The 27,534-nt window shown below is 35.8% G+C and overlaps 1 protein-coding gene across 1 annotated transcript in view; it reads left to right on the top strand.

The window, feature by feature from the left end:
- The window catches only part of EXOC2 (exocyst complex component 2), a 126,478-nt gene that overhangs the window by 60,307 nt on the left and 38,637 nt on the right, over positions 1-27,534 (top strand). The window contains exons 12-22 of the mRNA XM_054630018.2: positions 5,558-5,683; positions 8,791-8,915; positions 12,232-12,300; positions 12,563-12,720; positions 15,762-15,883; positions 19,105-19,166; positions 21,441-21,521; positions 22,448-22,507; positions 23,355-23,416; positions 24,316-24,382; positions 26,319-26,435. Coding sequence (XP_054485993.1) covers positions 5,558-5,683; positions 8,791-8,915; positions 12,232-12,300; positions 12,563-12,720; positions 15,762-15,883; positions 19,105-19,166; positions 21,441-21,521; positions 22,448-22,507; positions 23,355-23,416; positions 24,316-24,382; positions 26,319-26,435 — 1,049 coding nt within the window. The remainder of the gene's footprint in view (positions 1-5,557; positions 5,684-8,790; positions 8,916-12,231; positions 12,301-12,562; positions 12,721-15,761; positions 15,884-19,104; positions 19,167-21,440; positions 21,522-22,447; positions 22,508-23,354; positions 23,417-24,315; positions 24,383-26,318; positions 26,436-27,534) is intronic.

The raw sequence follows: 27,534 nt of genomic DNA, 5'->3' as shown, positions 1-27,534 counted from the left end.
TGTACATCTGGAAGAAGAATTCTTGCAGCTGGGAGCCATTTCATGTCTAAACCACATCCCCTGTCCATAGCAGAAATACCCTTTTGACAGCAGATGTCAAGCAAACCCTTAATGGGTTATTAATTAAAAAAAAAAAAGGTGGGAGAGAATAAAAATTGATCAGTACAAAAATGGATAGCAGACTCATTTTCCTCCCTTACTACCTGTATTTGTAAGTTTGCTGTAATTTAGAAATTTTAGTAGAATCCAGCATGTTCAGAAGTTCAGGGGGCATTCTTATTTTATTTGATACTTTAAATAATATTAAAGTACTATAAAGAGAGTAACTGTTGGGATTAAGAAGCAACACAGGTAGCTTAAAACCAAAATTTTAATTATTATGAATGAAGATAGATTAAAACTCTTCAGTGGCCAGAATTTTACCTTTGTGTCCGCTCCAGTCTTCAGTACTTTTCCAGGAGGAAAAGTGAGTTTTTCCAGAAGTGCTGATGATCTTAATGTCTGCTGGAGCTAGTAAAATGAAGTAATCTTTATTTATCTGCTGAGCTTGAATGCTTGGCTCTTGTTTCTGAATTTTTTGGTCTGAAGGGCTGACAATAAGGCATATCCTTAGGCTGTGAAATACTTAGAACACCACTAGAATAGGCCCAGTTACCCTTATTGTAGTAAAATGAAAAACAGTTTAATTATAAACACATTTACAGTAATGAAGACTAGCCTTAAGATTTAAAAAACCATTAATTTCTAAATATCTCCCAAAACAATTTTTTCTATCAATTTTAATTTTCCATGCTCATCTCTTTTCTAGAAAAACAGTCCGTTTTCTTCTTGATCACTATAAAATGTAAGGTGAGAAAGTAAAAGGGCTTAAGAAAAAGAATAAAATGCTGTTCATCTGCTGAATAATAATAAATGTTATTCATCTGCTGAGCAGGTTAATTTTTCAGTAATTTCTCCTGCTCGCCTAATTTCTAGCCTAGACAAATGGAAATTCTCACCGCGGTGTCCTTGAAAGGAATCTTATCCTGGTTGTGTCAGTGCGGGCTCCAGGCACGGTGTGTTTGGTCAACAAGCAACAGTGGGTGGTCAGGCTGTAGCACAGGACAAGGGCCCGCTGTGCACAGGAAAAAGTGTTCAAAGGTGTTTGAGGCTGGTGAGGAAGTCTGCCGCCCTTCAGAGAGTCAGGAGGCTGCAGATCAGCCTTCCCTCACTATTGTAGCCTGTGAGAAAATTCTGTATTCGCCTGGTTGCTCATCTTGTCGGCTCTTTTTCTTTTTTTAATTAATCTTGCTCACATTCATCACGTTTGTGTTGTATGTACATGTAGGTGTTGTACATGAGCAAGTCTGTGTAATGACTGACATTTGACTTAACATGGAAAATCTCACTTAAAAATTACTTAACCTAAGATTGGTCACTTGTTAACAATTTTCTTTGTCCCTGAAGGAAGTACTGCACAATATTAATCCCCTGATCACCAGTAGCTTTTGTAAAAATCTTTACTGGAAGTCATGTAATTGGTGCACTGGGCTGGCAGAATTGCAGAGTGGCTGAGGCTGGATTGTTGAGGGAGGCGAGAGATCTGTGACTCCTTCAAGAAACCTCTGCCTGCCAGACCTCAGAGCGGGGAAAAAACCCAGGCAGTTGTGGAGCAATGGATATTGCAGAACAATTTTTACACTCAGTTTGGTAATAATTTAGGAATATGAAGGTAAAACAGCTTTTAAAATTTTAAATCATTTACTGGTTTGCATATCATTGAAAAATTTATTTTAGGCAAATTTCTTGTCAATTGTCTTTTTAATGGAGGTTGTAACACACTGCTTGCCAAGATCTTGCAGGTAACAATTCAAAAAATGGTGTTGAGGTTTTTACTGTACTGGTTGTTTGGTACTGTAGGAACCTATAGTATGATAAACCTTCAGTGCAGGTGGCTTTTGATTTACAGAGAGTTAGAGAAAAATATCAAAAAGAATTGTACTTTTACTGTGTTCTTTAGATTCTTATTTTGGTGAGATCTTACTGCACTAGAAGAGGAGTGAACAAAACCACTGAAATATTTTTATTTCACATAGCCTCTAAATGCGCACCTTCGAAATATCTGTGCACAAAAAGTTGAAACCCACTGAAATCCTTTAAAAAATAAAATTAAAGCAGTACTGAGATCCTTAAAAGTTCATATTTGATCTACTCATGATTATATAGTTGTAAATGTAATAAGCTGTTAATTATCCTTCTGTTTTGTCATTACTGCTGGGTAGAAGATAATGTAGTACTTTTTTTCCCTGTGTTTCCTTGGTTAAATATACACTTGGCACTGGAGTCACTCACAGATAATGCTCCATGTACATGCTGTATTTTGGAACAAAGTACTTTTGTAGTTTCAAAGATGCAGTGTATTTTTTAAAAGTAAGGATCTACCGGGATTATTTTTTCATGTTGTTTATACTTCTTGAAACCTGTTAGCACAGTAAAAAGTTAATTTCTCAAAACTTTGCATTGTTGCTGTCCTACATTCAGGATCTAGGAATGTAAAAATAGTACACAAATCAAATACTGAGTGGGCAGTAAATTAGTATTTGGTTAGTTTATTTAGGTTTATAAATATTATTGTCTGCAGTCCATACTACTATTAATTCATTCTATTGCATTACACTGCTAAATTTAAGCTGCTGGCTCCAGAGAGAGAACGACTTGGGATAGAAGAAAAATTGTTTGTAAGTTAGCTCTCACTGTTTTTTACGAGATTTATGTGTTAGTGTGCAGTCTTCATGCGCTATCTTCTGGTAGGGTGAGAGCAAGATCAGCTTTGCTAATGTAGTCCAGATGTTTATTAGTCCTGAGGGTATATGTGCTGTTGTAGTCCCTGCTGCTGTGTTATACTTGCTTGTAATGCTAGACAACCAATTAAGAAATTAGTTCATGTTAAACTTTCTTTTCCTGGTATGCCAGCAAACTGATGATGTGGTTTTTCTGGTGGAACAAGAGAGTATTCTTTACATGTTTTCTGTTACATGGTGAATATATAAACCATTCAGGCTGCATGGGCTTAGTGCATCAGCAGCAATACAATTACCTCAAGCAAGTGGTTTTAATTGAGCTAATTCACATTAAGGTGTTTTGGTGAGTGTCTGTTTTTCTTAATTCCGAGGTTTAATTGGCACTGTCATGTTTAGAGACCATCTGTTTACAAGGCATTCTTTATATTAACACGCTGTCTGAAATCTGAGAACTTAAATTGTATGCAGAGAAATCAGGAATTTTTTGTTGTATTTTTTGTGAAAATAATACAAGAGTGCTGCTACACTCTTGCCAGTGTTTTTTTTATTTTTTAATAAAACATGTTTTAAATAGCAATGCCTGTGACAATTTTGACATACTTTCTTCTTTTTTCCAAATAAATTGCAAATATGTTCAATCTCACTCAAATGTTCCTGAAATCCCAGGAATTGTGTGAGACACTTAAATTTTCTCAGGGTCTTCTACGATTTTCTTTTCATTCAGTGTAGAATTTCTGTAAGATAATGATTTTTTTTTTTTTAATCTGAAGAGGCATTAATTTGTTTTGGTTTTACTTAATTCTGTAAGATGGATGGGTTGTTTCCCTGGATGCTGATTACTGCAGAGCTTTGGTTTTTTGCTTTTTCATTATTGTGCATTTTTAATTCTTTCAAAAGGGAAAATCTTTCCACAAATTCTTGTTCAAACTCTTGAACAAGATCTACATACTGTAGAACGTACTGTAGATCTCGTGGTGACAGTGGATAATCCACCTAAATCACTGCAGCAGATTCTGTGTTGCTGAAAACTCATCAGTTTTAAAGCTGATAAAGATGAGCTGTGTTTAATAAGTGGTGTAGGAATTATGCAGTGAACAGAATCATAACACAGCCTGCAGACAGGGAGGCTGAGTCCACCGAGTCAGTTAATACAGTGTGTCAATCACAATTGTGAATGATGTAGTAAATTGGAACTATTTACTGATGTGTCTTATCCTATGAACAGTAAGATGATGCGTGGAAGAATGCATGACAGTTATTTTGGTAATGATAATGCTGCTGTGAAAGGCCATAGGAAATTTCTTTAAAAGCCTTTAAAGAATTATAAGAGAACTTCTTTCAAAATGAACCAAAACCCAATACTGTCACCTATTGGAAGTTTGTGATAAGTTTCACAATACTTTATATTGCTCTTTAAGTCCCAGCTGTTAAAAGGATTAGATGTATCTTTTCTGCCATGCTGCTTTGACACTCAAATAAATGTGCTTTGAATAGTTTTTGCTTTGTGTTACTCCTGAATCTGAGTATTTCAGTGTTACAGCTGGTGGTCATCATCTGTGACCTTCCTGTTATTTTAAGTGAATGCAGGAATCAATGGAAAAGAGCAACAGTATAAACTCAAATGCTGAGATTCTCACTACAAAATTCAGGATTAATTACCAGGGACGGTTTCATCTCAGTATAAGAAAATATTTTTTTGCATTGAGAACAATCAATCACTGAAGTAAGCTCCCCAGTGACATTGTAAAGCTGCCATCACTGGAGGTTTTCAACAGTGAACTGGACAGAGTGCTAGATAATCTCACCCTGGCCCCCTTTCCCATGAAAGGTTGGACTAAATGGTCTTCTGAGATCCTTTACAACCTGAGATGTTCTATAATTCTGGGAATTTTGATTGATTTTAAGTTTACTTGTTACAGCTCAGTTGAGCAATGCTGAAGTAGCTTTTAATGACTACTTTCAGAAATGTCTCTACAAGGTGAAATGCATAAAGCAGCAATTTAGACTTTTAAAAAGTTATTGGCAGTGTCACAGTACATTAAAAAATTATCATAATCCTCTTGTTTTTCTTATATGGCTGTTTTTCAAAATGCATGTTAGACTCCAAGTATTTACCTCCATCAGATAGGATCTTAACTTAGACTTGTAAATAGGGACCCACATGTGGACAGGCACCCAAAGTAAAAAAAAATGTTTGATACACTGGAAAATATTTTGTGGGTTTGTAGTTATGTATAAATAAGAACATTTACAAAGGAAACGTGCCATTAGTTCCTCTGATTTATGATGGATGGATTCTCTCTACCTGAACTTCATAGAGGCAAAACAGCTAAGTAATAATTGAACACTCTGCCTTTAACCGCTTCAGCTAGACACAAAAGAAACTTTTGCTGTTGAAAAGTGTATTTAGGACATACACCAGAAAAAAAAAACCATGGGCAATGTCACTAATGGCATAAATACATTTTTATCCATGGCTTTCAAGCAACTTGTTAATTTACTTGTTAATTGTAGGACATTATTTATAAACAGAGAAAGATACAGTCCAAAGAATGCCATGGTACTTGTGGTTTTGGCTTTGCTACAGGAGTCAGTGGTGGTATTGAATAGCATTGATACAGATGAACAGAGAGTCTAAATAAAGCAAGATTAAGAATGTTTTTGTAAGATAACATTTGTATCACTGAATTAAATTAGAATTCCACATGCAGCATGCACATTCATGTCAACTGATGTGCAAAATTTTTCTAACTTTTGGGTTTTTCCCCTCTCCTCAGGCAGTGCATTGCTCCACAGCCCCATGCTGGACCTGGACAGTGATGTGCGTCCATCGCCCATCGGCCATCTCAGTCAAACTGCTTCACTGAAAAGGGGCAGCAGCTTTCAGTCTGGCCGTGATGATGGTAGGCATCTGTTCTGTTTGAAAAAAAAGCTGCAGGCCCCACTGTCCACTGTGTGGTGTAGTCAAAAAGCCCAAAGAAAAACCCACACATTGTGTGTTTGTTTTGGATTGTTACAAAATACATTTCTTTCTTCTTATACACCATTGTTGCTTACTGAAGAAGTCCTCCATGTTTTCTGCAAGCAAAGAGCAGTTCATAAAATTCAAGTTCAAGGTTTGCTTCTTAGAATGTAGTTAAAGTAGTAAAAGTATTTTTTTCTACAAGACCAGATCTTTTCTCCTGCGTGCATGGCCACTTACTGCCTACTACATTTTGCTTGTTGTACCTTTTGTGTGTGTTTGCTAAGATGGCTCTCTTTGCAATTGCACCTTCTGTGTCTTCATATATCTGGCTCTCTGATTCTTTAAACCCAAAAAGGGAAACAAAATATTTGACTAAGGTCAAGCAGTCTGTCTATCCACAACCAATTGAGGCCTGCTGTGTTGTGTCATCAATACCCTTGTCCAAACAACTTCTTCTCAGGAATCTTTCAGTGGTGACATCACAGGAGACAGAATAGATCATTTGTTACTGAAATAGCTGTCTTACTTTTACCCTTGTCATTTCTCAGCCTAAAACCTTTCATGGAGGTGATCAACAAGTATTACAAAGCAAAACACTAAGTTGATGGTTGTTTTTGAATGCCATCCACTAATAATAAGAATGCCACACTTAATGTAGTAAGCAACACCCAAAACCCAGTTTATTTTAAAGTTGTTTGAATTCTTTTGCATGAGAAGGGACTTAATTGCATATGTGGCTGACAATTCCACTTCGGTTATTTTGCTTTTAAAGTCTTAGTTATGGATCTGTTACCTTTTACGAACTGAAAAAAGTAAAATTTCAGTAGGTTTTGCTTATTCTGTAGACACCAATTTAAAAAGGAAAACTGGAGAATTGGAGTACTTTAATAATCCATCCCAATAATAGGTGCCTCTGACGTGAGTTCCTTGGTGTGCTTAGGTGCACATGACCACTGATAATTCTGCCATCCTTGTTCTCTTTGACTGAAGAGACAAAGCAAACCTACAGTTTAGGATGCCTGTGCGAGAGCTGCCATTCCAAATGTGCTGTGATGTGTTCTGTCTTCAGTTTGTTTGTGGATCTTTTTAGTCTTTGGTAAAATTAAGGAATGGATCTCTGGGCTTTTTTTGTGATTTAGTGTGTTTGGAGTTTTTTTCTCCAATGTGTTTGACAGTGATTATCCAAGATATTGATTAAATAAATTACTATGAATTCAAAACTGCAGTGTTCAAGTAACATTCAGCTCTTGCTTGAGCATATGTTCATGAGAATATGTAAACAATAGCTCTAGTTTCCTCTTTAGAATGGTATAGCAGAGGTTATAATAAAATCAATGGAATAAAATATAGATTACAGCTTTATCTAGTAACAAAGTAAAAATATCCTGAATTTATGGCCATAACCTTTTGATATGATGTGCAGTAGCTTATTTGAAGAGGTATCTACTGTCTGCAGGCTTGGGACTAAGCCTGAAATATGCTTCCTCAAGGGGAAAAGAATTTTGTAGATGAAGTAAATCTTGCCAGTATGTTTCCAGTTACCAACAGACATCCCTGGTTATAACCTTGAATTGGTACTGGAGCTTTTGGCAAAGATGAAGTGGTTTCTCAAAGGAACTGAATATTTTTCATTAGAAGTTGGAGTCTGTAGAAGTTCCAGAGCCTCTGCTGCTATAGCTCTGTTGGCACAGCTTCCTGACATAGTCACAGCTTGTTAATGAAAGTTTTTCTGCCACTGAGTCTAGACCAGTTCTCTGGCAGTCATAACCAAGCTGGTGAAAGTATCTTATCTGTGTCCACACTAGAAGCTTTTCTAGTAGAGCTTTGATGTTTTCATGACTCCTAAATAGATACATCCCTCTCAGCACAGTTGCGCTTGAGTTATGTCAGACCCTCTTTCCAAATTTTGAGCTTCCATTATGATTTTATTTTCAAATACTAATTCAAAATGCCTAAACTTTTTGGCCATGAGAAGAAATGTGTAGGGCAGATGTTCTATTCTCCAGTAAAGAAGTAGAGCAATAAGTGATCCAAACCTCAACAAATGGAAGCTGCTGAAGACATGCTGTACTTCAAGGAGATTCAGGACTGTCTACCAATACAATAAAATAGTGAGGCTCTGGTGAAGCTTACTAGTATGTAATGTGCTATTTCTGCCTAACTCATGAATTCATGTTGTGTGTAGGCAACATTCTGTAGCAAAGTAGATACAAAAAGTGCTATTTCATACAACATTTTGCTGCATTTCCACAGTGTTACATAGGCTGATATCGTATTCTCAAATGTATCTTATTTGTACAAGACCTGAGTTTATACATAAAAAAACACCACATCAACAACCATGCCATTTTAAAGTGTTTTGGGGGTTTTGGTGATTTGTTTTGGGGTTTTTCAAAAAATATGATTTCTTTGTCCAAGTGCCCCAAAGCAGACTGTAGTTCCTGAATTGAAATACAAGTCTCTTATCACTGTTGTGCTGATACCCTGTTGTGTTAAACCACTGTAATCATGAAGGTTTCAATGGAGAACATAGATTATTATGGAAGAGTATTTCACGGGGTTTCCTTTATTTTCTGTGTTAAGGACTTCATCTGCCTCTGTTCTGCTTTCTATTTACCCCCTTTCACCCATTGCAGAGGAAACTGAAAAAAGTAATTTGTTGCCAAGATTTCATTTGAAACTTTTCTAATGTCTTGGTTACTTTCACATTACCTTACATTTTAAAGTGGTTTGAAGACAGAAGACTGTCTGAATGGATATTTACATGGATTGCCTTAGATACCCCCACAAGGGGAACTATTCTGTAGATAGTGTCATAATGCTGGCACCTTGTAAGCATACAAGAGGAGAAGAAAGAGTTTGTATGTGTACAGATTGTGTACACGTATTTGGACTAGGCTTTCATTATTTTTATTTTTACCGGAAAGGTTTTATATATACTGTATAGTCACTTGTGAAATACAGTGCAGCAGCAAGCTAGTAGTTCATTCTTGTTATTTTTTTAAATGTTAATGTTGCTTTTTCCATCCCCTCTCTCCCTTTTAGCTTGGCGATACAAAGCTCCTCAGCAAGTTGTATTTGTTGAAAAGTTGACAAAACTTGTTGTAAGTCAGCTGCCCAACTTCTGGAAGCTCTGGGTTTCCTATGTGAATGGAAGTTTATTCAGTGAGGTATGGATTCTTCTATATATAGGACTTATAAGTAACAAAGGTCTGTAATAATTATATTTGAAATATTTCACTGGTAGAAGTAATGACTTATTTTAGTAAGAGATTTTTCTTTTTAAAAGAACGTAAGCATACAGTGGAATTACCTTAAATTCTGACAGTGGGCATTGTGTGTTGCTGTGTCTGTGTTTCAGTTGCTGGACTCAATAATATCTGAGTACTTTGAACTCTTACTCATAGCTGGCCCTTCACTGGTGATCTGAAGAATTAACACATTGCATGAAAGGTAGAGATATGTAAAAAGCGGAGTCATACAGAAAAAATATTGCTTCCTTTCTTTGGAAAAGGAGTACTCATTTCTTGAGTTTTAAGTATTTGGAAGTGAGGTTAGGTGCAAGATCAGAGATGCATAATAACCAAGGCACTTAGCAGAATTCACAGACATAGGGAGTCTAGTCTGGAAGGTTAGTCAGCTGCAACTACCTGTGCTAGTACTCCTTCTTGCTCAGATGATATGATTTTTCATATCATCCTGATTTGAAAGGGGAAAAGCAAAAGTGATGATTTATGACGCATGCTCTTTTTATATGCACACTCCTAACAGATTTTGAAAGGGTATCTCTCAAAATTAGTTTTTATAAATTAATTAATTTGTTGTATACTATGTTCTGCTGTGTTTAAATTCTGAAGTCATCATGTCTATCTACTATTCTTTGCAGCTTTAGTATGAAAAACAAAAGCCTTTGAGAAAGAACATTTGGAAGCTTATGTTCTTATTTTCCAAAGAATTAATTTATCTATCTATTGCTACTGTTTATAAATCAATATACTATTCTCATATGATGATACTAATAGATACTATAGCCCTTTACACGTTGAAACAATGTACAGAGCATTCTAGCTTCAGTGACATAGATGCTTAGGTGTGATCCTCATTTTACATTATAAAAATCAAAAGAAAGATATGACATTTACATCTAATGTTCAGTGAAGGAAGTAAAACCAAGAATAAACCTTGGTACTGTTGACTTTCACAAAAATAATTTATTTCATTAGGGAAATTACAACCTTTCTTTTTGACACCAGTACTATGGAAAATTATACTTTACAAATTCACCTGTTAAGTTTACTGTGACTTTTTTTTCCTGTGTACAATGAAATAGAAAGCAGTTTCTAGAGAAATGAAGACTTGAACTGTAAACAAGGTTAAGAAGTCCTGCTCATGAACATGACTGCAAGTGGAAAATGTAGCGATCTTCTGTCTTGCCTGAACAAAACATTGTTTCAATGTATTAAAAAACCAGAAGAGGTAGTTTTGTTAGTCTGTAAGGAACATATGTTCTTCTATGTCTGGGCCTAATTTTGAACTTCTGAGAAATTAATCCCCATACATTTGATTTCTTCCACACCTTTGGTCCTTACAGAAGCCCCACAAGGTCTTGGGGAGATAGGAAGGAATCTATTCCTCCTGTGTGCTCTGCATGCCACAGTCAATTGAGGATGAATGCAAGGAGGGGGTGGCATAAGCTGGAAGACTTGTAGAGCACCTAAGAGTATCTGTCATCACAGTGCATCCAAGACTGAAAGTTTGTGTTTTGCTGTCAGAAACAGTACAAATTTTAGTTGTCCACGAAGAAAATTCTTTTACCATGTTGCAAGGTATATATCATCATTCAGGAAGCAAGGCAATTGCTACATTTTTTAAGAAACATCCTATAGAAAATTGTATACAGGGTTATTTCAGTTAGCTCATATAAGTCTTCAAGACATTTAAAAAATGTAGAAAGAAAATCTCCACATATGCATTTCAAGATGTATTTTATGTTGTTTAGTGTGTGGGGTTTTGGCAGGGATGGGGTTCTTTTTAGCTCTGAAAGATTAGCTGCATGCCTTAAAATATTGTCAGTTAAGATGTGTGTGGTATTTCAACAGTTTGAAAAGTTGTGTTCTTTGAATCACTCTAGGTGAAGTCACAAATGTGAGTAGTAACCGTTGATCTTACCACAAGATAGTTTTGGTCTGTCTGTGCAGGAAAGGTTTAAGATTGGTCTTCAGAAAAACCACTGAAAAAAAAAAATTGTATCAAGGATCTATGAATTGCTCTGTTTAATCCAGCTGCTAATCAGTGTGAATTTCAAGTTGCTATCTGAAGTTTCAAGGAATACAACTTACTTTCTTTTTAATGCTTTAGAAGAGAGAAGTGGGAGTTAAATGCAGCAATAATTTGAAGGTTGTTGTCCTTGTCTAAAATAGTTTAATTCAGAGCTTTAATGTACAAGAATTGTATAGCTATGTATTTTCCAAAACAAAAAACTGTCCAAAAATCAAACTGTTAAGCAGTTTGATTTTTCTCTAATTTTTGCTCACTTTGAATTATTTATTTTATTTTTAAAAATCTTAAATTCTTTAACTAAAGAAGGATTTTGAAAAATGCAGCATTTGAAATTAATCATTTGCAAGTAAACTGATTGTCTTTAAGGACACTTCTATCATGTTATTGCACTTCTTGTCCAGTAGATGTTGCTGTACAAACATAAAATAGGAGATTTTCTAAGTATAAAATTCGACATCTGCACTTCGCCTAGGATTTGAAATAACTTTTTCTATGCAATTTACTGAGATCTCAGTACTCTTCACAGAAGGGTAGAACTACAAACAGGAAGACTATTAGTCAAATCATGTTTTTCTTCAACTGTAACTGTCTCATGCAAAGTGTACTCATGTTCCGCTGTTCTCAAAGAAGTGACAATAAAGGTGCTGCTTATTTTGCAGTCTCTTTTACAATTAGTTGAATTATTTAAAGAGCATTGTTAAAAAATACAGTTCCTAAACTAAACAAAAACCCTGCAGCCCTCTCCTTCACATCATGTATTTCCAAATTGCCTTCATTCCAAAATTTGTCTCCCATTTCACGTTGATGTCTTTCTCTGGTCAGCTTCCATACTAAAAAAATACAGTTTCTTCATGTAATCTTGATGCAAAAATTGACTATATATGTTTTAGATCTCACTAACACTGCAGTGAGAAAACTTTAACCTCAGGAAGTTTGTACTGCTTGAGCTGCTCTTATGCTTGTCTCTGACTTTGTCTTAAGCACACATTTTTCCTCAGAGTTAAACATAAGGGTACTTATCTACAGCAAGTTGAGTTTATTGAGATATATATAGTCTTTGCTTACTGAAATGCCCTGAGTTCATCTTTATAATTACATCATAAGCTCACCAGTTTTCACTTCTTCACTTTGAAACCCCCTTTTTCAGAATTATTTTAACAGTGGTTATAAGATACTTACACTTTTCAATTTTCTCATTTTCACAAGACTGCTGAAAAATCTGGCCAAATGGAAAGATCCAAGAAAAATGCTAGGCAAAGACAAAATGATTTCAAGGTAAGTAGTTGAGGGAGATGTGATGGGGAGAGCCCTAATTTCTTTCATTTGTCCTTCATGGCAAGATACTTTAGTGTCACCTTGAAAAATAAGATTTCCTAAATAATTTGTGTATCCTCATACCTCCTTTTCCTCCCTTCTCTACCATATGGAACCCCTGTAAATCTAGCATTTCTACCTGTTGTATATAGCAAGTACGTTGCTGCTTAAGCATATTGGTAGAGATTTTTCCTTGATTTTTCTTCCCCTTCTTCTGATGCAGAAAATGATTCAGGAAGTTATGCACTCTCTGGTAAAACTTATACGTGGAGCCTTGCTTCCATTCAGCCTCAGAGAAGGAGAATTAAGACAGTATGGTGGCTGGGAGATGAAATCTGAACTTTCTGGCCAGTGGCTAACACATGTTATCCAGACTGTAAGGTAAATGCATCTCTGGACCCATAAAATCATTCTATTAATGGAATATGTGTGCTTTAAGACAAAATGTTTTGTTCATTGTGTTAAATACCCTGAATTTTGATAATGTTAACATTTTCAAAAATAGGATTGCAAAAAAAATTGCTTATGTCAGATTTAGGATTCTATGTGCAAGTGTAATTATCAATGTCTCATGGTATAGTCTTATTACATAATAATAATATATTCATTTTTTCCCATGGCATCTTATGAAAAAGTTTGAACAAAATATTTGCCTGGCACAGCACAGAGCATAGGCACTCAGTTTAATTTAATTTAAACACAATTTAATTCTTTAGGGTATAAAGCAATTATTTGCTGCATTTGCTATACGTCTTCCTATCTTTGCCAAAATGGATGAAAATATCATGGTTTTTACTGTAGTTATTCTTAGATCACAATTTGCCATTGCAGTTGTTTAATGGAAGGTGATATTCCTGCTTATAATGTCATTCAGCTTATTTTTTTAATAAAATTAATGATGTACATTTCATTAATTGCAAAATGACTCACTAATATACTAAAATTTGCTTGCATTTGTCTGTGGGGCCTACAAGAATTGTCATTACCTTTTGAAAAGTAACTACTCCTTTTGAGTAATACCTGGGTATGATATTGTACTTTTTATCTTGAGTTTTCAAAGCAGGTAACAGCACAGATGAAGAAAAGGAAGGGGTATAATCATGTATAGATATTCTTAGTGCAGATGGGGTGATACACACCTGTTGTCAGGTCTGTTTGACACTTTCTGTCACTCTGTTGTCACTTAAATTATCTGCACTCTAACCACATAGAAAAATATTTCCATCTGAAGTTTGTTATTCTGGCTGAGTTTTATGGAATGCTTTCAATTTAAGAAGGAACTGACTTGATGAAAAGATATAAAGGGGCACCCTTTTATGAGAAGCAAGCCATGAGTTTCCCTCAAATTATAAAATTACAGACTTTAGCACTTGCACATCTGTCATACTGGCTTGGAAATGTAAGCAATGATTCTCTAAAGAATGGCTCCTGCCATCTGAGATAAGATCCTGGCTGAGGCTACAGACTATGAAGACTCTCTTTCAGAGAATCTCCTTTTGCTTTCCGGGCACTACCCTTGTAATGAACAACTGAACTGAGAGCTGGGGAAATCCTCTCTCCCTCCTACTCCTTTCCCCACCTTGTTTTCTTAGTGATGGCACTTGAGCAAAGTGGGCTAGACTTTACTGCAAAGTGATCAAATGTATGTAAAGAATAAAAGGGGCATCTGGAGAAGAGGAATGGAACATGTCATCATAGAGTACTGATGAGTTGTGACCAGGTCAGATGTTTGTGCAAGTACTGCAAAAGCAGGTTAATTTTCAAGTCCCCACACTTTGACAGCCTGACAAAATTCTTGTGACTCGCTATTGATGAAGGTGGGCTGTTCCCAAGAGGAGTCTACACATTGTCTAAGACCTTTATTTGTTGCAAAGTTACATAATAGCTTAAGCCTTATTTTCACAGTTCATAACTAAAAGTCATTGTGAAGCACATGATAGAATTTTACTCTTTTCTGTCATCTCACAAATGATTTACTGTTTTCTGTTGTATTTAAGAGTGGTAGAACTCACAGCATTAGATAACAAGGATTTGTCATTACATCTGTGTGATCTTAGTTTTTCTGCTCCTTTCTATGTCTCACACAGCTGATATCACACATATATATTTGTGTGTATCACACAGGTGGTAGCACAGTCTTTCTCTTGTACCTCATCCTCTCATTGCCCAGTATGAATAGATTCCAGAGAATAAATTAGAGCTATGCAATCAAGTGAGCCATTGCTGATAAGATTTTTGTCTTAGTATAAAGGTATGAAAGGTATGTATTTGTTAGGGTATATTGTAAGAGAAAAAGGATGATCTAAGAGATCAGCTGTGTGCTCAGTGGAACCAACTCTAAAATACAGGGCTTCTGTGCAGTCTAAAGTAACTTAAATTTGTCACAGATGGGTATTTACATTCTGTTTCCTGGCTGGCTGAGATAGTACAGATATTTCTAATCTACTAATTCAGTAGTTGTGCTGGGTGAAGAGCAGCCTCATTAATGGCGGGAGTTTGCTGGTTTGTGCCCAATGCCAGAGGCATGGAACTGGAGCCTACAGGTGGAAGATTGGAAATGTTCCACCTGTTTGCTTTGTGCCTTCCTATTCCTCCACTTTGGCACTTCCTATTACCTGTACTTTCCTCAGTATTAGCAGTAGGGTAGATGGCAGTGACTGCCTTTGAATTGTCCTTGCTTACATATCCAGGAGTTGGATAAAAGCAGTGAACAACCCTCTGTGTCCCTAAGTCTGAGTGCAGCTGCAGCTTTTTAGTTGAAAGCGGAAATGCTAATTCTTGCAAGTAGCTGCTGTGTTACTATTTCTAAAGGAAAAAAAACAGAAATTAATGTCTCCATCCTCACCTGTAGTACCAGTGTTTTGTGCCTGGTGAGAGCTGGAAGCAAAACAGTGAATTAATTTACTCTGCCTATGGTGCAGTAGCTGTATTTTGTCTCCTTGAATATGTATATTCTTAGCAATCTGATGCACAGCCACATCACCATTCCTGGCAGCTTAATTTTGGTTACTGTTTTCATGCAAGTAAAAAAATATCTCAGAAACCCAGTTGTGGATTTTGTATTTGACCTAGGCATTCATCTAAAAACAACAAAAAAAAGTTGTTTCTGCTCCAAAAGGATTATTCTTGGATCATAGGACAGGAGATCAAGCAGGGAAGTGCAAGAAGACAGTAGAAAAAGGTGACATGTTGCTGTGATGACATTATTGTAATCTTAGAGAAAAATAAATCTGCATTTACAATCTTCTTATTTAAATAAATAATTAATCTTCTCAGAATAGGATAGTTCGTTTTCAAAGATACACTGAGAATGGAGCTGTTGTATTTATATATGCAGAAAATGTCTGAAAAATTCAGTGTAGTCATATCAGCTTAAAAAACCTTCAGATTTACACTTCCACCTAACTTTATTTCTTTTCTAGGCTTAGTTCTGAGTCTCTTACTGCACTTGAGATACCCAATGACATGCTTCAGATCATCCAGGATCTTATTCTGGACCTTCGTGTACGTTGCATTATCGTGACCTTACAGCACACAGCTGAAGGTAATGGAAGGCTGCAGGTCCCCTTGCTCACTGTCATTCTTTGTGCCCCTAATGAGGCCAAAGCATGGTCTGATAGATAACTGTGTTTGTTACGGATGTTGTAGTGGCAGTGCACTCATCTGATTCTGTAGTCTCTCACAAGGGTTACTCAGATACCTGATTTTTCTGCCAGAAATAAGTAATGAGTATTTTCTTACCTCAGTCTAATAAATAAAGTAGGTTAGACTTGTTTCTTTTGGGTTGAGACAGTTCTACAATGCAAATGATTTATTTCACGATGCAGCTTTTCCATGTTGGAAGTAAAATTTATTTTCTTTCTTGAGAATTCTTCTAACATGAAGAATTAAATAAGCAGTGTCTCATCCCCAAGGACAAAAAAAAAGCCCAAACAAACAATCCACAGCCCTTTAATTTAGTTGTGGGGTTTCCAGGGCTTTTTACTAACATTGTAATCCCCAGGTGTCCTGCTGTGTACACAACTTTTGCCATAAAGGTCTGGATTGTGAAAGCCAGTAACACATTTTCTAGATCTAGTATGACTCTATACCATCAGAGGCCATTCTTCTTGCTGTCTTGTATTCAACTCTGAAACTTAAATGTCAATTAAGTAGGTCTCCTAGAAATAAATGTCTCTCCTAAAATTGGGGCAGATTGATCTACTAATTCTCTTAGCAGGGCCAAGGGATTTTTTTCCAAAAGACTACTTACCCTCAATGGTAAAAAAAATTATGGCTTTTTAATATTACAATTTAGTCACTTCTAATCTTTGGCATATGATTCTATGTAGGCTAAGAGTTTTACTCTAGGCTTAAGTATGCCAAGCATAGGTGGCTACATGAAGCAAGTTTTTAAACTTTTGGTGACAACAAATCATTAGTTATCTATGGTTTATTTGTTGCAGTATTGATATGAATTGCATTCTTGGCTCTTGTTTTATTAAATCCCATTCCACAATTAACTTTTTTTTCTGCATTAATATCAAGCTTGCTGGCTGAACAAGTTTATACATTGTCTTGTCTCCTTAAAACTCTGTAAAGTACTATCACTATTCCAGGTTTCACATAAAGTATGAGAAAGTCTTTTTTGCTTTTCAGCCCTTAGCACAATTGAGTTCAATTATTTTTTCTTAAAGGTGTATGAGATTTTTTTTCCTTTTAATTGTGATATGAGGATGATCTTATTGGACTGACTTCTGTCTGGGAACTGTGAGGGAGTCCTCAGATGTCCTGCTGTTTCAAAGGAAGGAAGTATTTAGCTCTCAACCGTTTTCTTGACAGTCCTCAGCTTATCCAATCTCTGAGCTACCTACCTAGCTGCTCCAGCACGGTGCAGAGAGCTCAAATATGTGGCCAATGATGAAAAAAACTGTTGTTTGACTGGTTTTACCTACTTGTTGCACCAAGGCAATAGCCCAGTTCTTTGTTCACATGCAGAGTTTCTGCTCCTTTTTTTTGTTCTTTGCCTACTAAAGAAAATTGTACTTCTGGAATGTATTTAAAATAGTGGGGATTTTTTTCTGCACATGACCAGGTTAACTGGGCCCTTTAATAAGAAACTCATATTATTGGGGAACGAGTGAAAGTACAGGTAATGGATATTCTTATGGAGCTATGTACATGTATCTCAGAAGTAGCTATATCTGCAATATGTAGGTCAAAAAGTCAGCTCCTGGACTTGAATTTCACCTCTCTAATAACTCTGAAATATGAGTAAAGTACTGATATAAACTTCAGTTTCATCTCTTGCTGCATGTTGTAAGTTGGTAAAGGCATTCAGATGTAGTTAGAATATTCAGATGTAGTTAAAATACTCATTAGAGCACTTTAGCTTTTCAAATATGATAAACCTGCCCACGCACAGGAGTTTTTTTGTTGTCTTATGATAAACACCATGTACACACACTGGCCCTGTGAAGCAGTCTGTGTTCTTTCCCTCCTGTATGTGGTCACTGGTCATAAAGGTCATGAAAGACAAATTATGTGAATGCCAGACTAGACAGTGAGTTTACATGAATGTATTTGACTGGCATTTGATGAGCAGTGAAGTATGAGAAAGAAATTTGGTGGATTTTATATTTGTATTAGCTAAGAGCAGAATGCAAAGTGAGCAGCCACAAAAACATGTAAAGGCTGCCCAGTGCAATCTAAGCCCTTAGAAGAATATCAATTGAATTAAGTAGAAAAGTGAACAGAGTCATTATTCTACACAATCCCTTAATGCCTTTTATCCTTATTGAGCCTATACTTGTGTGAGTGTTGCAGAGTATGACACTATAACTAAGCTTCTTAATTTAGCTACAGAAAGCAGTAAAATTTTGAAGATAACTTTTAGCATGCATTAGTTATTCTCTTTTCTTGGATTTTTAGAAGAGATGGTAATTCACTGAAATTTTTATTCATTTAAAAGTGAGTTGCATGATATGCAGGCACTTCTGATGAGCAATTTCTGCGTAGGAAAACTGTATGTCAAAGCCCCGCAAATTGCACACAGGTCATCTTTGTTCTGTTTACACTTCAATTAAGCCCAAAACACAGTGATGATGCATTATGCACGCCATCCACAGAAGAATTGTGTTTTATAGTGCATAAGTTTTGCATTCACATCCTAATAAATAGTTAAGTAGTAAGCCTGTATAAGTTAACACCTTCTGGGTAGTGGGAGAGAGTGCTTTTTGCATATTTGTTCATGAACTTTTGAAGAAAATCTAGCACCATGGATCCTTGACCCTGAGTTGGGACCCTGTGCCTCTTTTAGAGTTCTGAATATGAATTATATGCTGTTCTTTCTGTCTTTGCTAAAATGCTAGGCAGTTTTTCTTTCATTTTAAATGCTAGAGTGTTACAGGCTAGAGACTTGGATTCTTAGTTGGAGTATTTTATATTGTGATTAAAAATTTACAAAACAGAAACAAACTCAAAGCCTTTGCAATATTCCTTTAATTCTAAGCTTTCCAGAAAACTATGTGCTTCATGCAAGTCCTGCCATGTATCATAGATGTGCTTCTCTGTGTGGTGTCAGCAGACCATGTGTGAGTTCCATTCTTAGTCATTTGAGATTACTGAAGGCTTTGAAGCTTGTAGTGCTATTTGCTTGTATGCCTAGTCATTGCAGTTCCAGTGTCTGTGGTTTCTTTTCAAGTTCAAGAGTTTTTAATAATTAAAATTTATACCTTCTCTCCCCACCCACCCATCCCATGTTTCCCCTATTATTCTGTCCTACAGATATAAAGAGATTAGCTGAAAAGGAGGACTGGGTTGTTGATAATGAAGGTTTGACATCGTTGGTGGGTATACTTGGTGCCTTGTAGGCACTTCCATTGCTGGATTTTTTCTTTCTTTTGCATCTGTAATGAAAGTGATTTCTACATTCTCCAAAATTTAAATTACTTTGGACTTTATCCGTGTATGCATAGTGTCTATAGTTTTATTAAAATATGGGACGCTAATTTTTTTTTTAATTTGAATGGTTGCGTCTTTGAATGGTTTTACTGGAGTAAAAAGTCATACTTGAGGTCACAAGTTCAGTTTACATCAAAATGCTTCATAACTTAGTAGGCACACTACCATGGAATTGGTCTGTAGCTGAATAAATAGGTCACTTATATGTTATAATGAGAAATTGAACTGAGAAGCAACTAATTTAGGGTATTGCCTACATGCAAACAACCAATGACTTGAAACCAAATTCAGGTAAATTAGTGAGACGCTTGCTGGAAATAAACAGTAATGAGTAATGCCTAAAACACAGCAAGCGCGCTGTAGGTGTGACTTAAATACAATCTGCGAAAGCAGAAAAGGCCTGTGGGAGGGACAGTTCCTTTGTGTATGTTATCTAAGGGAATGCTCCACAGACTTTTTTAGTTCTTCTTATTTGCTTCTATTAATACATGTTTGAAGTTGAGTAGGAGGACGTTAAGCAGTCACAATATGCATACCGTAGGAAGGAGTGTTGTTGTCAATTGTAGTACTATAACCAGATTTACAGCTTCTGGTCTTGATTTCAGTTGCTGCTGCTATGGGCAAGTCCCTATAACTTTTCTGTTTTTCACTGTGTTTATCTGCTGAATGAAGGCAGGGGGGAAGTTCTTCCACAGAAGTGTTGTTTCTTTATGCTTGTGCTGTAGCCTAACCCATCTTTATTAAAAAACTGTTCAAGTGATTTTTGTGCTTTGAAATCACCCATTCATTCCTTGTATACTGTACTTTACTAGATACCTTTTGAGTAGGTTTCAACCATGGTTCAACCATGCCAAATTTTAATGGTGGAAGCTGACTGTGTTTTGTCATAGAGAGACAGTTTACCTACTAAAGTATAGTTCACTGGGGTAATTTTAGAGCACTGGTCAACCACTATAAAAAAGGACCAGGCAGTCTCTTTGGGGACATTTTAGGCTTGAGGTAGAAATTGTATTTTAAGTTTGTAGAAAAGGTTGAAGACCTCTCTAGCATTTATATTCCAGATAAAAGATACAGTGTGATACAGAACCAAGTTTTTTCAGCCTCATAATATCCAAAGAATCATATATCTAAACAACTTTCCTGTCCTGAGATGTGATGTTTTATAGTGTGGAAGTGAAAACCCAAGAGCACTTTACTGCTGGCTTTCTTCTTTTAAGGGATCCAAAAATACTAAATAGAGATTGTCTTAGTGGCTTTTTCATGATTTTCATTATGCCATGTGAGCATCAGTTTCCCTATCCACCTCCATAATTTACAGAAATAAAAATTATTCCTAAGCCTAAGGTTGGTGACGTGCCATAAACTATCTAATGAATGAAAAACAACTTTACAGGACTTAAAAGCATTTTTGTCCACTTCTTTGACTCAAATCCAGTAAGATGATGTCTCGTTTTTCTGGAGCAGTGACTGCTTTATGTTGCCCTGCAGAACAGGTTCATGCCCAATACCAGCAGACAGATGCATTAAAAAAATTAGGTGTGGCTTATCAGAGAAGAGAGAAAGGCAAGGAAAAAGTGACTAATAACTTTTCTGTGAACTTGTTTGCACTTTCAGGATGAAATTGATACATGTTATCCATACACTCAAATTCAGGTTTGGAAACCTGAAGGTAACAACAGCCTCTCAAACCATTTTTTGTTCCATTTGAAACAAATTTCAGTCTGATTTTTTTAGAAACTTTTTGCTGAAATACCACGCAGAAATATTGGACATCCCAGGTGAAATTCTATTGCATCTTGGCTCAAGAAGTGGAGGGGAGGGAGTGTGTCAATAGGCATATGTAATGCTACAACAAAAAACTCTAAAAATATTTCCTAAGCCTTTTATACGAGGCTGGTATAAAAATCTCTCATTTAGAGAAAAAAATGTACATTGATCTATGGTAATAATTCTGTAGATAATTTACATACAAAAGAGTATCACTCTGAAAGGATCCTCTGGTAATACATGAAGTGTGATTTTTTTTTTTCCCCCCCCCACCCCTTATTTGGGATAATTTGGGAATAAAGAGCTTACTACACACCTTGTAAGTTTTTATCTATTTGTGTACTGTATATTTAACAAGCTTATCTACAGCTAACAACTCGTTTGACTTTCAGCCATCCCAGTTTGAGCAGTGCATTATTCGTTCCTTGCAATCTCTTAAAACTGTGTTGGACTGCAAACCTGGAGAAGCCAGTGTAAGTTTTGATTGATGTTTTCATTTTTGTTCTTCTTCTGAAACCCAATAGTAATTTACATGAAAAGAACTTCCAGAGAATGATACAAGGGTATAACTTTCCTCTGTATTTGTTTCCCATGTACACATTTTCACTTGTGCTAGCTTTTAGACTTCTGATTTTGCTTCATTTGTTATGGGTAATTTGTGGTTATGGGACAGATGGAATTTGTATTTAAATCCTTAAAGCTGTTCTTCTGGAAAAAAAATGCTACTCACATACTATTCAGATAGCAGTAGACGTTACATCTGAAATAAAAATGGGAGAGGCCATTCCTAGGAGTTACTCTTCACTCACTGTTAGATCCAAATTACTTGAAGAACTTAAATTCAATTTTTAGTCCCCATCTACTCAGTACCTTGAGGCCCTGATTGATTGAAACATTGATATTTCTTTCTTAGGGAGTTTAACACTTTTCCAACACTTTTCCACTCTCTTAGGGACCTATGTATAGATATTGTTTCTCTCACCTCATTTACATTAATCTTTCTGACTAGCTTGTCTGTTTTCTTAGTGAACATTTATTCAAAAGAATCTGCAGTGAATTCACGTGCACGATGAGTCGTCCTTTTTAGGACATGAAGACCTTGAAATATCCTGGGAGCTTTTGCTGCCATTCCATTAGCCAGCAATAACACACACCGCATGTGCCAGGATTTTCTTCCTTTTACTGTATTATCTCCTCATGTTTATCAAACTGTTTACTGGGACTAGTATTTTCTCTCCCATTTTTAGGATGGAGAAAAATTGAAATTGATCCATAAGAAAACAGTGTCCCAGCAGCCATTCCTTTAATTGTGTCATCTCTAGGCTAAGTTACTCAAGTCTTCCTTGAAAATAAGGCCATGTGAAGTTGTTCTGCTGAAATAATATGCTTGCATCCTCAGGTTTTCCAGCAGCAGAAAACACAGGAGGATGTGTGCCAACTAAGCATTGGGATCATGCAGGTATCTTGATCACTTTGAAGTATGAAATTGTCAACGCCAGTGACGATCAAAATGTGTGCGTTGTACCTTACCCACCTCCCAAAAGGTAGCTTAAGTTGATGACTCTGTTATTCCTGTGGTACACTCAGGGATTCTGAGAAATGTTTGACTTAAAAGTAGGTAGTGCTGACTAGCTCAATCCAGCGATGGCAAATCCTGAGAGAGTAAGTGACATATTCAAGTATTTTACTGAATGTGATTTTTCAAGATTTTATTGACAATGATGCTTCCTGAGCTGATGCCATCTAACATCTATATACTGCAGTCAGAGGAGAAATGCTGGTTTTCATCAGCTGAGGATCTGGCTTTTAATTTCTGTAGCAGAAAACAGTGTTCTTTGTAAGAATATCTGATTTTTTTTTAATTTATTTGAAATTTAGTAATAGCATTCTTTAGGTTTTTGAACCATTTTAATAGTCTCCTCGAATAAGAAATGGGGAGCCAAAGCAACAAAAGGATTATAGTGAGGCTTCTGCAATTTTTACTTGGAATCCACTATTCAGATTGAGCACATAAAAACTGTTAACCATGCTAATCAGCAGATTATCACTGCATAATTTTAAACATGTATCATGAAAATTACTTATCAGGGTTAAAAATTACTATGTTTTCCTACAAGTACACCATGATGCATGCAAAATAGAAAATATGCATTCAAAAGCTGTAACTAAACGTTACTGTATTTATGTAAGGTTTAAGACAAAACCAGGTGATGATTGCTCTGCTTTTATTGAGTGTAGTAAAAGTGAATTTGAGAATGCTTTTTAGTTCTGGCAGAAAATTTAGATCTTGCTTTATTATTTCCTAGGGCTTTATAGATTGTTTGGAACAACTGAGCACCAAACCTGATGGTGACATAGATACATCACAGTAAGTAAAAAGAAATAAGATTTATGTGTAGTATTCTGCAATTGTGTGTGCAAGTCTTACATTTCACCGGGGTTATGGTTTTATCCCTTCTGTATTTCATATTTCTTGTGAATACTTTGCCTCTGAATAGTGATGCTTTGAAATAAGAGCAGGTACTTTTTATGTCAAAATGTTGTGTGGCATCATGTAATAAAGTTCATATAAGATAATTAATAATACATTATTTATACTGTTTTTTCAGTGACACAAGTTGTGTGCTGCTGTTGAAGCAGATGTGTTGGTTTTGACATGACTTTACATGTAATCAGTCGTACTTGTCGCTAAGTAATGTCCAGTCATGGTGAAACATCCCCTGCCTTTCTTTTCTTCCCTTCTATTTTTTTACTGATTATATTGGTATTTCTGCTAAATTCATGAAAATTGTTTGTTCAATAAATTCTTATGAGCCACTTATTTTAGAGACCAAAACAAGTCGGAGTAGCCTGAGCCTCCAGGAGTTACAAACATTCGTGAAAAGTCAGAGATTTGGCAAATATAGCAATATGCATTGGAAAGGCAAATTAGCTCTGGTTTTTCTTCCTATTCAGATTACCATTGGCTGGATAGGTGTAAAAACAGAATATGTGGTGAAACAGAGAAATTATATTAAAGATAAATGCTTTAGGAAGAAAAGAAAAGGTCTGTAGCTAGAATACTGCTATCAGACCACCAACCTCCTCCTGCAGGCTTTGTGGGCATCTTGGAAAAACTGAACAACGTGGACTGCTTTGTTATCTGGTGTAAGGGGGGTATTGAAACAGGATTGCATTTCATTCCTTTTGATTGAATCCACCATGTATCACATAATCAAAAGCACTATAGTTTTGTATATACTTACTTTTTAAACAATATATTCCTAGTCTTTCAGTTGATGTTTCATCTCCAGATTTGTTTGGAAGCATTCATGAAGAATCAAGTCTTTCTTCAGTAAGTTTGGCTTCTACATCTAAAAGTTGATGTGAAAATATTTCTCAAAGATACAGGAATGTGGCTCTTTTTTATTGTTGCAATATTGTAAATACTGTTTATTTTGTTTTCTTTTTTTATAGAGAATAATTTTGTATTCTGTAGGCATTTCTCTTGTTGAAAGCACTGGTTTTTTTGGTATCTTAGTGTACCATGTTAAGGTAACTCTTTAAAGTGATTTTTAAAAACAAGTCCTCAGAAACTAAAATGGCATCACAGAAATCAGTGAAAATAGCACTGGTGTTAAGTCAGCTGAGGATCTGACTTTTGATTTATTACCTTGTTTTAGATTAGAATCAGTCTAATTATTAGTTACTTTTTGAAACCCACAAAGATACAGATATTAGATAATGCTTCTTTCCCGCAGAAAATTTACTGAGAATAAGTATTGGTTATTTGTTTGGCTTGTTTGATTTTGGATTTTTAGGAAGTTGAAAAAATATTTTTAATATTCTTGATGCTTTGGTTAATGTACTTTCTTCCATTTAAGCAGCTGATGAAAAAATGTAGGTTTTACCTGCAAGAAACCTACTGAGAACCTCTAGTGAAATGAATATTCCTTAGTACAGGTTTTAAATGTTGTCAGAAGCCCAGGTTTGCCTAATTTACAAGAGTAGTAAGCATTTCTGCTACAATAAAGAATCACAGATTGCCAAACTGTTTCTGAATTGTAGACTATAATAACTAGTTCTTTATATAATTTTATTCTTGCAACACACAGATTTGGTATCAATTGTTGACTTGTGGCTTCTTCCAAATGCTTAAAAAAAAGAAATCATCATTTTAGGCAATGTATGACTGCTATGGTTCCATAGTATTCTTTTCTTATGTAAATCACAAGACATTTTGTCTTCTCTTTCTTGAATGAGAACAGAGCAAGTGAGTGATTGGAGTAAGATTGGTCACTATATTTTTTGAATTCTCATTTTTCGAATAGTTTGCATACTGCCTGATTATAACTTAAAGTAGAAGGCAACTCTCAGTCCTAGTCATTGTATTACTGAAATGCAAAACTGTCAGGAGTTCTGGGTCTGAAAACCAATACCATTTTTAATCAGATCAGTGCTGTTATGGTGACTTTACTGCCAAATAATTTTGTTTTCAAAATATTTTCTCAGTTGATTTTTAACTTTCATCTGAGGTAGAAAAATAGTTTGAAATGAAAAGGAGGCGGGGGGAAAGGGAAGACCCAATCTATTTAAATAGTAGTTTTGTCTTGTTTGGATCTTTGTTTGGAAGCTATATCTTATATCATGATCAAGGACAGGCAGTTGTAGTATCTCAACTCCAGAATGTATTTGACTCTCTTATAGTTAAAAAAGTCATTGAAGAACAGACATAAGTTATAACCACCTAGAATTTCTTCAAACTGCTGAAATTATATAATGTAGTTCAGAACCCTCTAGTATTTTAGAGTTGGTGAGGGCATTTGTTCAGTACCTGCTTCCCTTGTTTTAGCCAGCTTCATGGGAAAGTGAAGATGATCTTCAGTTGATTTTTATGATGACCATAATTCTTAGTATATTTATGATGGTCATAATTCTTAGTATATTTCTTGAAATAAAGTAAAATCCAGAAACAGCTTCCTGGAAAGCCGTCCAAACCTAATTTTTGTAAAGTCTTAACCACAGTTCTGTATTAGTCATAACTATTCCAATGAATGCTCTGGATCATATAAGAGGACCTATAAGAGGAAGCATCATGTTCAATTATCATACCTAATATTTATTCATTTCTCAGTAGTTTGTTGACAAAAGTATTTGTAAACACTACTTTATTTATGAGAATGTTCATTATGCACAGAGAGTCAGTAAAATACTCTATATACATTTACATTGTTGGTTATGATGATACTTCTTTTTTCAACTGGTATGCTCTTTCTTCTCTTAATTTTTAGGAGCAGAGACTTTTAATTGCACTCAGTAACTGCCGTTACCTGGAGCGCCATACCTTCCTAAATATAGCTGAACACTTTGAGAAACATGGCTTCCAAGGTGTTGATAAAATAACCCAAGTAAGTGAGAGCCCTGGAATGAAGCATCATTGCTTTAAGATTTTTATTTGTTTGACCTTCTCTGAAAAGTAGGTGCAAGTGTCCAGACATCCAGAATGACTCCTGGGTGAGCCTTCCACGAATAGGCGGGACTCCAAGCATTGGTTGGACATAGCAACAACAAGGATATGGTTCTGTGTGTTCATACAGGGCTTGAGCAGCTGGGAAAGAAAATGTGAGCTCTTGTTCAGGACTTGTGTATTCAATGGCAGAGCTTATCTGATTTCTTAGTAACGCTGTTTAATGTCACTGTGTTCTCTCAATGTAGAGAGTAAAAGATTGTTATCTCAGGAATATACTTGATAAATTATTTCATCTGGAAATCTGCATTACTGATAGCTCTTGTTCGTAAACTAGTTCATGGTTTTTTTGTTGTGTTTTGGGGGGGGTTTTTTGTTGTTTTTTCTTTTTCAAAGAACGAAAATGTCAAAGTGGGTGGCAGTAGCTGTCTCATTTTCCTGCCTTTTTGTAAAGATTAATCACTTCTTATGAGAAATGTTGTGACTTAATCCTTAGGACCATAAACCTAGTTTATTTACAGAAATATTTGTTGGTTGGAAGTAAAATGTTATCTTTTCCAGTAGCAAGTACAGTATTTCACTCAAACTGATTGTTCAACTATGTAGTACATCCTTAGTCCCATTATGCCTGAATGTTGCTTGAATTTCTACAGCCTAAGTAGTTTTGAATAGCATTTGAAAGGGATTGCTATGATTTGTGGGGTTAGTACAATATAGAAAATTGCTCTGGATATTACAAATTTTTTGCTACTGAGAGTTGAGCTCAGTAGAGTTAGAATCAGCTAAGACATCTGAGACCATTATGTATGTGTTGAACACCCTGCCTTGCACAGCTACATCAAAGTATTGCCACTAAAAGTTTGATACATTTATAAATTACCAAATTCAGATGTTGAAGGGGCAGATTAATTTCCAATCTGTGTTAACCCTTTGAAAACTCTGACTGATGCAATACTGCATGTATGGGACACATCAATGGGTCATTCCAGCTGGGGGGATTTGGATAATTAGATAGTCATCATAAGAGGGCAATTTTTGAG

This window comes from Agelaius phoeniceus, chromosome 1, assembly GCF_051311805.1.
Source record: "Agelaius phoeniceus isolate bAgePho1 chromosome 1, bAgePho1.hap1, whole genome shotgun sequence".
NCBI lineage: Eukaryota > Metazoa > Chordata > Aves > Passeriformes > Icteridae > Agelaius > Agelaius phoeniceus.
The sequence above is the reverse complement of the archived record's forward strand: the minus strand, read 5'-3'. Positions and strand labels throughout refer to the sequence as shown.